The sequence below is a fragment of the Nestor notabilis genome, unplaced genomic scaffold (assembly GCF_000696875.1).
Source record: "Nestor notabilis isolate BGI_N333 unplaced genomic scaffold, ASM69687v1 scaffold7121, whole genome shotgun sequence".
Lineage (NCBI taxonomy): Eukaryota > Metazoa > Chordata > Aves > Psittaciformes > Psittacidae > Nestor > Nestor notabilis.
Genome location: NW_009916015.1, coordinates 1 through 14183, shown reverse-complemented (window position 1 = coordinate 14183; position 14183 = coordinate 1). Strand labels below are relative to the sequence as shown.

At 37.1% G+C, this 14183-nt stretch overlaps 1 protein-coding gene across 1 annotated transcript in view; it reads right to left on the bottom strand.

The window, feature by feature from the left end:
* The window catches only part of PACSIN2 (protein kinase C and casein kinase substrate in neurons 2), a gene marked incomplete at its 5' end in the record, with an annotated part of 15341 nt that extends 2073 nt beyond the window's left edge, over positions 1-13268 (bottom strand). Inside the window, 8 exons of the mRNA XM_010024398.1 lie at positions 3648-3844; positions 4844-4960; positions 5674-5798; positions 7955-8075; positions 9969-10144; positions 11270-11425; positions 12151-12386; positions 13112-13268. Of these exons, the coding sequence (XP_010022700.1) occupies positions 3648-3844; positions 4844-4960; positions 5674-5798; positions 7955-8075; positions 9969-10144; positions 11270-11425; positions 12151-12386; positions 13112-13268 (1285 nt within the window). The remainder of the gene's footprint in view (positions 1-3647; positions 3845-4843; positions 4961-5673; positions 5799-7954; positions 8076-9968; positions 10145-11269; positions 11426-12150; positions 12387-13111) is intronic.
* Positions 13269-14183: the final 915 nt, after the last annotated feature.

Genomic DNA, 14183 nt, shown 5'->3' with positions numbered 1-14183 from the left:
ACATAAACTGATTCATGTTTCATCCCAGTTAGCAAAAGGAAATACATGCTGAAGATATTAACCACAATGCAGTCCCAAATGGCTATAAATACACAGTCTTGGTATCATTTAGGAGAACATGAACTAGCTTATGGACTATAAATTCTTCGGTAGAAATGGACAAGCTTCACATTAAATCTTTGCAAGATATCGATCTCCTATAGCTCCTCTGTTAGATAAAAAAGTTAAAGCCTCATCTCCTCCAGTTTGTTAAGTTCACCAGAGAGCTGACAGAAGAACATTGCGGATGTGTTTGGCTCTGCAGGCCATATTTGGCTTACAGAGACATTTTACAACTTTTTCCACCATTTCTGGTACAGCAGAATGAGAGTGTGTACAATTCCAAGCCTTCCCACCACTTCTATGAAGTGTATGTTAGTATAGAGTGAAAACAATGACTATCAAAAAGCCACACTGCATTAACAGTAAGCCCCAATGCAGTTGCACATGTTGTAACAGCTCAGACTTGGAAGCTCACTGATCTTGGAGGTCTATGAAAATATTACCACTTTTAAGCGCCATCTGCACAACAGTTACAGAAAACAGTCTAACAACTGCAATCAAGACAGCATACACAATAACACATTTTGACCATATACAATATCACATTTTGACAACATTGCATGGACTACATTTACTATAGCTATTTATTCTCAACAAAGGCAGAGACACGGTAAGGTAAGATACACATATGGTAGATGGTTGCATCCCATCCTGTTACATGATCATAAAAGCTCTCATAAGATATGAATAAGCAAAGTTATTCTTCTTCTTTGGAAGCCTCCCACAGTCATTTGCCAAGAAGAAAAAAAGGGGGGGGGGGCAGAACAAAACACCACAAGATGTATGAAGTATTCCACTAATAACAAGGAGTTTAATGCATTAAAGTACATTTAATGGACACTATGCAGAATGTATTTCTACAGTGTGTACCCAGAAGTGATCACAAAAGCTTTGTAGGCAAATTCTTTGAATACCCAAGGAAATCCTATCTGAGAATATCCATGTACATTCAAACCAATCACTGAAATGCATTAATCCTCTGTTGACAGCTGCTTAGGAGTCTGGGCATAGTCTACACAGGCATGAGTACATTTTAAACTGGCTCCTGCATGACCTGGTGAGGTTTTCTCCTTAGACTTTTTAAGTTCAGTGTAAACCTAGTCGCGCTAACCCTTCTGCCTCAAGACTAAGTTTGACTGCAGCCATTCTATAATTCAGCTTCTGTAAGGGGATTCTTAGCCTAGCATGTCATCCCTTTCCTATGATTGACACAATCACGTGATTTGGTGTTATAATGTACTTTAATGCTCTTCCTTCAAAGGTATTAAGCCATTTTAAGTTAAGCCTATGTACATCTCACAGTTCATACTTCCTGTACTTCATTTCTACAGACCTCACTCAGAAAACCATTTGGTTGAAATAGTTTAATGCAAAGTCACACAGCTGGTACTAAAGCACCAGATACCTAACTTTGTATTTAACCATTACATCCCTGTGTATAAACATTGCATAGTTTTGCCACTGAAAGGCTTGTTACTATAAACCCTTGGAATGCCACCCTCTTCCTTTAACAGGCATGATAAACGTATCTCAAAAGGATTAGCATACTTCCATCCCCGGCTAAGAAAAAGAAGCAGTAAAGTCTACACAATAAAGAATAATCTCAGCTGCTGTGCATTCCAAAGAAAGCTCCAGATGTTTGCTTACTACTGTCCTTCTGTCAGGGCACAGTTAATGGATAAACCAACCCATTGCTTCTCTCTGGAAGCCTACAATACTTATCTACAAAGAAGAAAAGTCAGATGTATAGAGGCTTCACTACTGAAAATGGAGGGAGGCGAGTGGAAGGCAGGAGCACCAATGCCTGAGTTGTGGGGCTTTTTGGTTTAGACCACACAAACTGCATTTAGAATATGCTCTGAAAAAACACTGTTCTGAGCCACCTTTGTCCATAAGCAGAATGGAAGCCTGGAAGTTCACTGATGAGCTACATTGTTGATTTGTTTATTAACCTTCAGCTGTAACATCCATCTAAGACTCATAGTAGATGGTGCAGAAGTAGCATACTTCTTACAAACCCCAGCAGAAAGGGAAGTGAACCAAAATTTATCCCAAACTCTCTTCAACACTCAAATCCTGTTTTCCTCTACAACTAAATCAGTCGTTACAGAAGATGGGAGTAAATGACAAGCAAACAGGAAAAGGGACAAGATCAACGAGATTGCCTGTCTCATTCACAAAACCTGAAGTTCTGTTTGCTTTTGCTAAACTACTCACATGCAATCTTGTTCCGGAATTCTTGGTTGTTAAAGTTTTCACGTGCAGTTCCGAGCAAGACAGTAAGTACAACAACTGGTTGAAATGAGAGCTCAGAAGGCACGACCAGGGCGTGGATTTCACCTTTCATCACTAGAGGGTGCTGCCTCCGGGCTTGCCAGGTCATGAAAAAACGAAGTCTCCTACTTTAGGGGCTGAGTAAAGCTGCCCTGCGGCTGGCAGCACTAGCCCAGGCAAACTGGAGGGCATCCAAGACATGCAGCCATCATGCCCTTGTGTCAGCTTCATATGTGTCAAACATACTGTGGCATGCGTGTCTCCTGTCAGCTGCCTCTATTGTGTTCTCCTACAGCAGTAAGGTAAAAAAGGAACAGGGTATATGGCTCAAGGGAACTACAACATCCTAAAAAGGGAGATGTATAGTGAGTGTACCCTAATATAAGATGAAAAAAAAAACAGTTACTATGCTTAACATTTACTGAAGGGGGATGGAAAGAAAGGGAGAAGTTATCTGTCCATGGTTATGTGGGCCTACAAGGGTGCCGGGGAGGGACTCTTTATTAGGGACTGTAGTGATAGGACAAGGGGTAGTGGGTTTAAACTTAAACAGGGGAAGTTTAGATTAGATATAAGGAAGAAGTTCTTTACAGTGAGGGTGCTGAGGCACTGGAACAGCTTGCCCAAGTTGTGAATGCTTCACCCCTGGCAGTGTCCAAGGCCAGGTTGGGCGACATGGTCTAGTGTGAGGTGTCCCTGCCCATGGCAGGAGGGTTGGAACTAGATGATCTTAAGGTCCTTTCCAACCCTAACCATTCTATGATTCGATGACATATTGAACCTTAAAAAGTTAGCACTGTAGGAAGTTGTATGCCAAAAAAGGGATGTTTCCAGTTTAAGCAGAAAAAAGTATCAGTTGATCAGATACTGTCTTAAAATTAACTGCTGTGTCTTTTCCTTTAAAAACAACAACTTTATAAAGTTGGGCTGACATTTCTAGACAGCTAAAAGCAGCAGCTGTTACTGTCCAGGTAAGAAAAGGAGGAGATATGATTCTATCAGTTCTGCAACTCATTTTGTTTAATGTAAAACTGTAAGAAAATTTCAAACAGATGCATCCAAACACATTCCAAACAGATTAGAAGTCAGTGCTTCTGAACAGGGGATACTAAGAAGCACTACTGGGAGGAGGGAGGCTTAGGCAGGATACTGTTTTACGTTCAGAGAAACAGATTACTTCAGAAAATAAAAGCTGAAGAGAAAAAAAATACTTATCAAAAGGAGAAAGGGGGGGGCGGTGAGGGTGGTTTAAGTGAATGCTGTAAACTTACCAGCTTTAAAGCTGAGCTCATCTTGCTCTTGGCCCTCATAGTCATAGAGGGCACGTACTCTCACTTCCATTGCAGGAGAGGTATCTTCATCAAATGGATTGGTGTCTCCATTTGCATCAGTGGAAGAAAAGGGATTGTTGGACTCTTCATCAGACCAGTCTGTAGGGTAGCTTTGGTTTTTCTCATAGCTGCTAACACTGAAAACAGATTTTCAATTATTTTTTTTTGCTCTTAAAATAGGAGACTAGAAATAGCACTAAGATACCAGTTCCCCTAATTAAGCTTAACCTCCACTCTAAGGCCTAGTTTTGAAACTTTATTTCTGGTATCTTCTCACCAATCTTTAGCTGAAAATACCTCATGTAAATAGAAAATATATCAGGGGGGAAAAAAAAACAAAACCAAAAAGAACCCAACTCAAAACCAAACCAAACCAAACAAAAAAACAAACAAACAAACAAAAAAAAGGTACCAAAGACAACCTCCCCACAAACTCCAGAAACTTTTCTACCAAGAAATCCATATAATCGACAGGATTATTTCCTTTAGAATGTCAAAGGTATGCAGGTACTAGATGAAAGGAATTATCTATTATGTTGTTTAGGACAAGACATTTAAATTTCTTTGCTGAACATTCCCCCCAGATCTCTATGAACCTCTACAATAGCCTTCACCATGTTTTGCATGTTGCAATCCACCCATAGATAAACTTCATTAGTCTGCAACAACTTGATCATTGAAAGAAAAGTTCAGTGTTGAGCATGCACATGCTATAACACCCCTAGTGTGTATACTGAAGTAACAGGCAGCTGTTTGAGAAGGTCCTAAACAAAAAGAAAGCAATCGTAAAAGCAGATTTATTCAGCAAGAACAAACAGAGCAGTAAAGCTCCAGAAGCAGTTTCACTAGCAAAACCTGTTGGTTTTAACACTTTACAGAACTGGTAAAGGAAGGAAAAAAAGCAGCAGCAGTTCTGTTAGCAACTGCCAATAACCCCAGTAGTTTCAAACCATAGATCAAGGCAACAGATATGGCATCTGTTAGGAAAGACAAGTTAGGTTACAGTGTTGCTTACATAACCGCTTAAAAGGACTTCATGCACTGACCAGCATAGTGTTACAGAAACCAAAACCAGAAAACCCTGGATAGAGAAAGTGCAAGTGTGAAAGCAATTAAAAAAACAACATTTCACCAACTTTTTGATCTTATTGTCCTCCTTTTCACTGACAGTACTCCCAGTATCTTCTTCATCTTCAAAGGGATTGTAACTTGATTGTACTGACTGCACTGTGTTACTCTGGACACTAAGACTGCTAATTTGGAAAAGAAAGAGCATTATGGTGACCCTATCTGTTTCAGAGAAGAACACTGACAGGTGTCCCACTATGCAGTTTCTTAGCAGACCCCTTCTCCAGGAAAAAACAAAGCTACAACCAAACAGAAACCAAAACATCTATCAAGTACAGCTTAAGACTCAAGAAAGTTCGTAAAATGTCATATACGATGCATTCCTCCAGAATTAGAATATCCTTCGTGGACCATAATTCCTTTTTCCTACTGCCTGCAATAAAAGGCAGTATGATCTTTCTAGCCAGTTTCTTTCTTTCTACAGCAATTGATGTTAACAATTGTATATTAATCACATCCCAAATACTGAAGCGACTAAATGTTTTGCAAGCTAAGATTTTAAAGGTCTTTTCCAACCTAGTTGCTTCTATGATTCTAAGATTTCAAAGTATAATTGTCATTTGTAGACATGGGAAGATAGCAACACACTAACTACCACATTAGCTACAGAAAGTTCAGTTTCTCGTTAAGTTCTCTATTAATTACCAATGGGAAGAGAACTATAAAATGGAGAATAATTCAAAAAGTATTTTGTAAGCTGCAGAAACACATCACTAAAGATGTTCACAAATAATTAACATTTGGTTGGACAGTGACTTTTTGATCCTGTAGAGCTTAGTGTACTTGAAGATAACAATCCTTTCCAATTAGACTTTTTAGGCATGAAAAAATTAAATACCTGCTATGTTTGTTAGGCTGTGAAACTTGATCTCCTGTCTGATTAATACCAGTTAGAGTCACTCCATCAGAAGCCTTCTTTTTTTCTCTTCTACTGAGAGTGCGGTTCAGATCTGCAGACCACTCCTGTCAATAAATGTAAAGCATGATTGAGAAATCTAATTGAACACTCGCATTTAATTTTCAGACTGAGTTAGGGAACATGCATTTATACATACAACAGCACAAATAATATGAAAAAGATACGTTACTTTAAGTGTTTCAGTTATAGTTCTCATCTAGTTCGTACCCTAGCAATGCAAAGTGGTATCTGTGCTACTTGCAAAATCCCAAGGTTACCTGTACTACCCTGCTTAGTATTCTGAACACCGTGAAAAGACTTAGAGAATATCAGACATCTGGGGAAATCAAAGGAGTTGGCCAGTGCAGCTCTTTAAAAGTTGTACTGAGAGGGCCCACTGTTTTAAATAACGCCAAGATATCTGGCTTTAAACGGTAAACCTTACATTTAATTTAAGAAGGTACTACAACCTAATTTAAGACAGGACTTACTTCTCAAGAAGTGCTCCAAAAATGACCTACAAAGAAGCTAACTTTAAACTTGTGTATCACTTCTCCTGTCCCTACGATTTGAGCCCTTAAGATACTTCACTCTACATTTAGTGAAACTTAAAAGCCATCCATAAGAATTAAGGCTCAAATCAACACAACTGTTGACAAGACTCATGATGCATTAAAGCATAAAGTATCTCCTCCTTGATGTTTTGAACCATTCAGATGTTTCAGCAGCAGACAGGCAGGCATGATGAAGCCTAAACACAACTTCTACCTATCAAGTCAAATTAAGCTGCCTACTTATATAAAGCAGGAACCAACAGAGAACAAACCAGATCCAAGTAAATATCCTATGCTTAGACATGTTTGATCTCAGAAGCCTTAAAAATAAAAAAAAAACAAAAAAACAAACCAACCCAGTCAGACGATAGTTTGCTATATAAAAGATACCATTTGAAATAAGTATTTTTAATGGGAAACTAAGGTTTTGCAAGTTGCTGTTAGTATTGATTTATACATCTAGCACAGTCAGTCAGTCTTCAGTGATTTCTGGCCAACTTTTCAGACATACCTCTTTGTTTTAACTTTGTACAAATACATATGGGATTTCTGAGTTAGCATAGTTTAAAGACCACTGACCTAAGCGTATCTGCAGTTTATAATGCAATTTCATATTCATTTGATCATGAGGTTGCTTTGGTTTTTTACTTACATCATCCTTGTAGCATGTAAATGAGAAAAAAAAATTGATTAGGAAACTGGTAACAGTATTTAATCTCTTAATTATAATGTTTATGAAAAAGGATGATAATTTCCCCACATAGAAGTAATTGTAGTTTAGCATTTTGGGCAAAGCAGTTCTGCAGTACTATTACAAGTTTTCTTCCTCAAACCTTCTAAACTAAAGTTGGTCAGTATTTTAAAAACAACTATTATTTTCCATTATGGTTAATAAGGGAAGAATGAACACTCCAGAATTGATGCTTCTGCTCCATTAATTTAAACTTGGAAATTATTGCAACTAAACCCATGATTCTGGTCAGACAAGCTGGTCTCAATTCCAGCTATGTGATACTCTGGTAGCAAGTTCTGCACTGATACATTTTGTTACTCCTTTCCTGTGGTAGTCAGCAGAACACTACTTAAAAAAGCTTCCTGTCTTTTGAAGATGGCATTCAGCAATAAAATTACCAACTGGCTAGAGCTGTTCTAATGTAACAGCATTGAAAAAAATAGTTAAGATTTATAAATACCAATTTTCAGGACTGATTGAAGTATTTATTTCAAACTTTTTCCACAGTCTTTGCTGTCTACACTGTAATCACCTGCTAACACAGCAAGGAGATTCAAACTGAAGTCTGACACCAAAGGGGAGAAGTAAAACAGAGGATAACACATTCAGCTGTCAGGGGTGTATCAACTAAACCACGGCTTACTCATTACTTCAGTAATTTTTTAGGTTAGAAAACAAACCCAAACCTCACTATAGGAGTTTTCTGGTTTACCCCTTTACCTTTAAATAGGTGCCTGATACAACTAACCTCAAAAAGCTGGGAGATAAGGACAGCCCAATGGAAATCAAGAAATGAAAACTATTATGACTTGTTAGAACAACAAAATTCACTGCTAGAAGCCTGAATTTAATTGTTACACCAGAAAGGATATGACAGAGAGCAAGCAGAAAAATAGACAAAACAAGTCTGGGTTTTTAAGTACTGTGACCTTACCTCAAACTGAGGCCAGTTCATTGACATCCCTGGACCTTGATTAGCTCTAAACCACCTCAAGTCTTCAACAGCATCTGCTGTTTTGATATTCTGCTCCAGTTCACGGTAGATGTTTTTGTAACTGCAAAACAAATTTGTCTTCAAATTTAGAATGACATTTAGAAACATGGCAAAGCCCCTATCAGATTGAAAAAGCAAAGTAAGTTATTTTTTCAAAGTTCACTATAGTATTCAGAAAGTTTACAGCAAGACAGACTTTTTAAAACGCTAACAGACCTATCAATTACCTGTACAAAAGGAGTAGCCCAACAAGTAAGCTTGCTGAAAGTTCACAAAATCATAAAACCCTCATTTGCCAGATTTTAGAATTATGACTGTTGCATAAAGTAACTTCATTGGCTGTCATTAAATGCAGGATTTACATAAGGATGTTTTTAAATTACTGAATGCCAATCTTGAAGTTCTGTGAGTTTAAAAAATTGCCTACAAGACAGTAGAAACTGTTTTTGTGATAAGCCCATACTATTCTGTGAAAACTCCTTTTTAATCCAATGAGAATTACAAGTCATTATAAAAATAAAAATCTCAAACTTGAAATTAAATGGGTTAAACATTTTCCTATGCAGGTATAGTATCTGCTAACTGGTTTTGTTACTTTACCTACTCTGATTTTACTAATTGTTCTATTTACACAAATATCAAATATTAAAGAACCTTACTACTTTTACTTGTCTTTGGTCTAATTGTTTTTCATTAAAGTTGAGTTCTCATAAGCAAAAAGTATTTTACAGAAAAGGAGTCATGTTGCAATGAAACTTTGATCCTCTGATCCTAAACCATGCACATGATGTATTTGCTCTACAGACAATGACTACGTATACAACTGCATTTGTATACAGTTGTGTTATACAAAAAAGCCCAGTATGGTGCAATATGGAGCTCAGAGTATAGAGATATCTTAACACAACAGCCACAAGGCTTAAAATATGAGACACCGAACTGCTAGTCTGTATTCAAGCTAGAGAAATTTGGGAAAACCCTTCTAGACAGATAGAAGCAAGTCACACAAATTTAGAATTTGAATTCGCTAGGGCTACATGTCAAGGAGTCAAATTTTCTTAAAATATATTTCCAAATTTCCCAAATTCTATATATTGCTTGACTGCTTTAATATGTATATAGTATGGGGGGTGTTTCCCCCCACTGTCAGCGTTTCTTTGAATGTATTTAAACAACAGAAAGGCTTGTATTTTGAGAAATAGAATAAATCATTTGGAATGACTCAATAGCCATTGGTTAAATCAACACTAAACTGGAGGTCTACATCTGTAGAGAACAGGGCAGGGCTATTTTCTGGAGTGTGCTCTTCTGCATTATTAGTCTTAAGAAAGTTAAAAATCAGACTTTGTTTGGAGATTTGTTCTACACTTCGTTCTTTGGAAGAACAAAATACGAGACATGCTTTATACCTATGACAGTATAAAGAGCAGACTTTAAACTTAAGATGGACAAGAGTTCAGCAATGGTCAACCAATGGATCTTTAACATTTTTCTCCTAGTTAAGATAATTCCTTCAGACTGAGCTCTAATACTTAAACAATAAATGTGTTTATACTACAAAGGTCATGCTGTCTTGCACAAACAAATTCTAGTTTGTTTTCCAATAAACATGCCAGATACATAATACACCAAAACCCTCCTTTCCCAATCTTTGATCCAGCATTTTTTGATTCTAAGCTCTGAATCCTTTTGATTTTGGCACACATTTGATGGTAAAATGCATTAAGAATGAGGTTTCTTGGTTCATTTAACACTGGGTTAAATAAAACTACCAATGTTAGGGACAGATGCTAATCTGATTTTAGACAAAACAAAGGATTAAGCTTTTTCACTTACACTTTAAATAAATTGATGCAACACATTAGAAACAAACAGATTTCAAACTCTACTTGAAGCGTCGCTTACTTCTCATTGAAAACTATTCAGCATTAATTTTGAAGTCTTACAGTTTTACCTTGCAACATTAGACAAGTCAAGGTGTTTTTGCACTTCCAGTAACACTTCTCGAAAGAAACGTAAACGTTTTTCCTCAAACTGCTGACACTGTTCAAATACCTGCTCCATGTTTTCCATATACTGAGGAGTGGCATTATCTAATTCTTTCAGTGATTTTTCATACTTCTCTTTTGTCTACGGGTGGAAAAACAAACTGTTAGCAATATATTTTATGACTATCTTACGTAACAGACCTATCAATGTAGTAATGGGCAAGATTTAGACCAGAAGTTCCCAAAACGCATTCTTTTCATTACCACTGTCCCTATGCTAGGTCACGATGAGAGTTATTTACCAAAACTGCAGAATAGTTACAATAAAGCTCTAAACCTCTTCTCTGGCTTTTTAAGAGAAACCACGAGAAACATTAATGTAATACTAAGGATAAAAACCAAGAAGCTACAGAGCAAGTCAGCAAAAAGTCTTTCAAGTTACAGGTCGCTTACTTAAAGTTCTCCAAATAATTCCCAAGTGCTATCTTTTCTTCTTCAGTATATTTACATAGTCCACTGTGAGTTGTGACAAAACCCCCAAACGTTGTATACAACCCTGTGACCATAAATTGCATCGCTGTGAGCTCAGTTAACAGATAGAACCTCAGATGCTACCTAATTTACAGAAATAAGTCAGACAAACATTAAAAGATTCCACTCAATGTAACATCAGTCCTTTGGATGACAGAACAGCATTCTCTCAAAGGGAAAAGATATCTTTGAAGAAAGTCACACAAGAAAAGCCTCTCTGTACCAGACTGCTAAAGAGAATGAATGCAATAGAATGGCATTTCATAAAGTGTATTTGCTTTTATTTAAATGGATATCAGCTTTCTTAAAATAAAAAAATAATGCATTCTGCAGTCAAGAATGGCTACAAGCTGAGATGTTGTCAGCATCTACAAGCTGAGATGTTGTCAGCAAGTTTTAAGCACCTATCTCACAGCATCTCAAATGAAATAACTCAACCCTCACTACTAAATGAGTAGAATGCTGTCCTAGAAGTTCACTGTCTTACTCTGCTTCATTCCTTGCTAAAAGTATTTCCATGAAATAGAGGCAATACATTATTCGTTCTTCACAGAAGAACTTGGCAATAACATATGCTCTGGAGAGAACACAACATTTTGGTAAAGGACTAACTGAAAGTGAGCTACACTGTCATCCACGGCAAATTCAGGAAGGGAAAAAAAAAAAAAAGCTTAAATATGCACAAGCTATAGGTTAAAATGACTGCATACAAATGGTATGTTAGCTTACAGTATACCTTTAGTACATCTTGTTTGCTTCTCTCCACTTTGTCTTGTAATTTCTTAAGTTGTTCAGGATTTAGTGCTGGATCAGCTTTGCTGTTTGTTTCCCTGGATATAGCCAGTTTCTCTTCTTTGCAGGCCGCATGGTACGCTTTCTTTGCTGCTTCCACCTACAAAGTTGATTTGATTATTTGCATCTGGGACAGTTTATACAACAACCATCAACTGAATCTTTTAGCCTCATAATCATGTTGCAATGCCCAAATGTCACGTTTTGTTTAAGGATGTTCTCTCTTTTTTTGAATATATTTTTTTTTTTTTAATTTAGGCCAAGGAACAAACAGTACACACGAATCAACATAAGGACATCACTGCAGGACTTATGAATCAGCATTCTCTCAGCATAGAAAAAATGTCACTCATACAGCTTAGAGAAGTGTGGAACAGAGTCAAGGAAAGGTTACAGAAAGCTCCCACCAGAACATTTTTCCTGATGCCCATGTTCTCCTGCTTCCCTTCTTCTATAAACCTGTATTTAAGAATAATATTACATGACAGAGAAAAAAAAAAAACAAACCAAAACAAAAAACCACAAAAAACCCCGAACACTTTCTTCCTGCTTATTTCTTTGAGCAATTTTTAACTTTGAAATGCATGAGATCAGATACTGTTAAAATTATAAGTTAAAGTTCACTTTTCCCAAGTTTTCACTGAAGTCACCAAGATTAGGAAAGACCAACAGAAAAATACTTATTTTCAGAAGAGGACAGAAAGCAAGAGATCTCTTTAAGAAAGGAGGGTCCAGCAGAGAGAATAGGGAGTTTACTCCCTTGTAGAGTTTTGAGACATTAATATATTGTACACAGGATATCTAATATATAATCTACTGCTGTACCTCTTTCAGCTTTTTTGCCCAGGGTTTCTGAGCTTTCCTAAATCCATCTTCTGCTTCTTTGGTTTCCTTAAATCCTCCCATCATTTGCTTATGAAAGGCTTCCTTCTGCCAGTTCTTGATTTTTTCAAAGTCTTCATTCATCAGTGAACCTTTTACTTCTAGATGTAGTTCACTCACTTTTTCAGCTTCTGACATAAAAGCACACCAAGCCCTTTCTACTGTTCCATACTGTGGGCCTAAACACAACAGAAAGTGTCATTCTCAGTAACCATCACCCACATGGAACTTATATTCCCAAGAAACTACCTGAAGCTATTGATTTATATTCACTTGTAAACAGCAATATTGATGCAAACCTAGAAAAGGGAAAAGTTGCTTTTCAGATAGATTCAGAATGTTACAGATTTTTACACCAGAATAATATTCATTTAGTCTGGCCTCCTTCTCCCTGTACCATGATGCTCAATATTCCACTTATTATCTCCTTTATGAGCTGCCTTCAGTTTCTCAACATGGATAACTAGGAAAGGACAAACTATATCAGAATATATTAAAAAGGTACCAGATTAGCCTCCATTAGACCAATGACTAGCTCTTTTATTACTAGTCTTTCCCCCCCGCAACCACCGCCCCTTCATTATTCAGATACACTTTCAAACTGTGTTTTATACCAGTAGTTACCTAGAAACAGCTGGTTCTCCAGCTGGATTCCAGAACTGAATCTATCTGGATACCTCAACACTGGAGGCCGGATTCATCTGCTTCAAGTAAGAAACAAGCAAAACCAGCAAAGGAGCAGGGCTTTGTTTGTTTTAAATCAATGACAGCTTGGTCATTTGACACATTACTAAGGCTTTGGCAAAGGCTCAATTACAGGCTAAAAAGTACACAATTTCTACATTGTACTTACCAAAGTAAAGATATACAGAAAGCATTTCAGAAAGGTTTCAGAGTACATTACCTTTTTCCACAAGTTGTTTCCACCTTTTTGCCCATTCTGTAAGCTGTTGAGCATAGACCTTCTCTATTCTTGCCCGCTCGTGAATACAGTTCATAAGATCATTGCAAAGTCTGTGACCATCATCAATCCTTTTTACTGTTCGCTTGTAATTTCCAACCTATGAAGAAACAAATATTTAACAACTCCTGCTTAAAAGCTCTGAAATAAATCTCTAACACAAATACTGTTACCTAGGAGCAAGATAATCTACTAGCAGGAATTAATCAGTTACAGCATAAGGTATTTTTTAATTAAACTTAAAACCTTGCTGAAATACCACAGAGGTTGCAAGTTCTGTAAAAAAGTTGTTAATTTTAAAAGTGAAAGCTTGTTTTATTAGTCCTACAATGTAATTATGTGCAGTCATCACAATTGTTCTGCATTATTATTGCTTGGTAAGGTTTTAGATAATCAAGATATTTAACACAAACACAGTATTTCCCTCTTCCATGCTTATTATTAAGTATCTAAAGCCTTAAGATTATGTGTTTAATCTTTCAGGATTAACAAAATTTCAAAGACACACAAAGGAGTATTGCAACATCTGTCAAGCATAATAATAGCTTTTGTTTAAGAATGAAGTATGGAAAAAGCATAACCACTGTATATACAGCAGATATCAGATATGCCCTTTGTTACAGCTGGGCTTCACTGCTGACAAACTAGATAGCAACTATTTCATAGAATCACACAATGGTTTGAGTTGGAAAAGACTTTAGAGATCATCCAGTTCCAACCCCCTGCCATGGTCAGGGATACCTCACACTAGACCAGGTTGCTCCAAGCCCCGTCCGACCTGGCCTTGAACACTGCCAGGACACTGCCGGGGATGGGCCAGCCACAGCTTCTCTGGGCAGCCTGTGCCAGTGTCTCACCACCCTCATAGTGAAGAATTTCTTCATAATGTCTAATCTAAATCTACCTCTTTCAGTTACAAAACTATACTGTAGTATTTAATGTGGGAAGATGCTGACAGCAATAACATGGAGTTCCCATATCTAGAACTAACTTGAGAAAAAAAGAAAGAAACAGA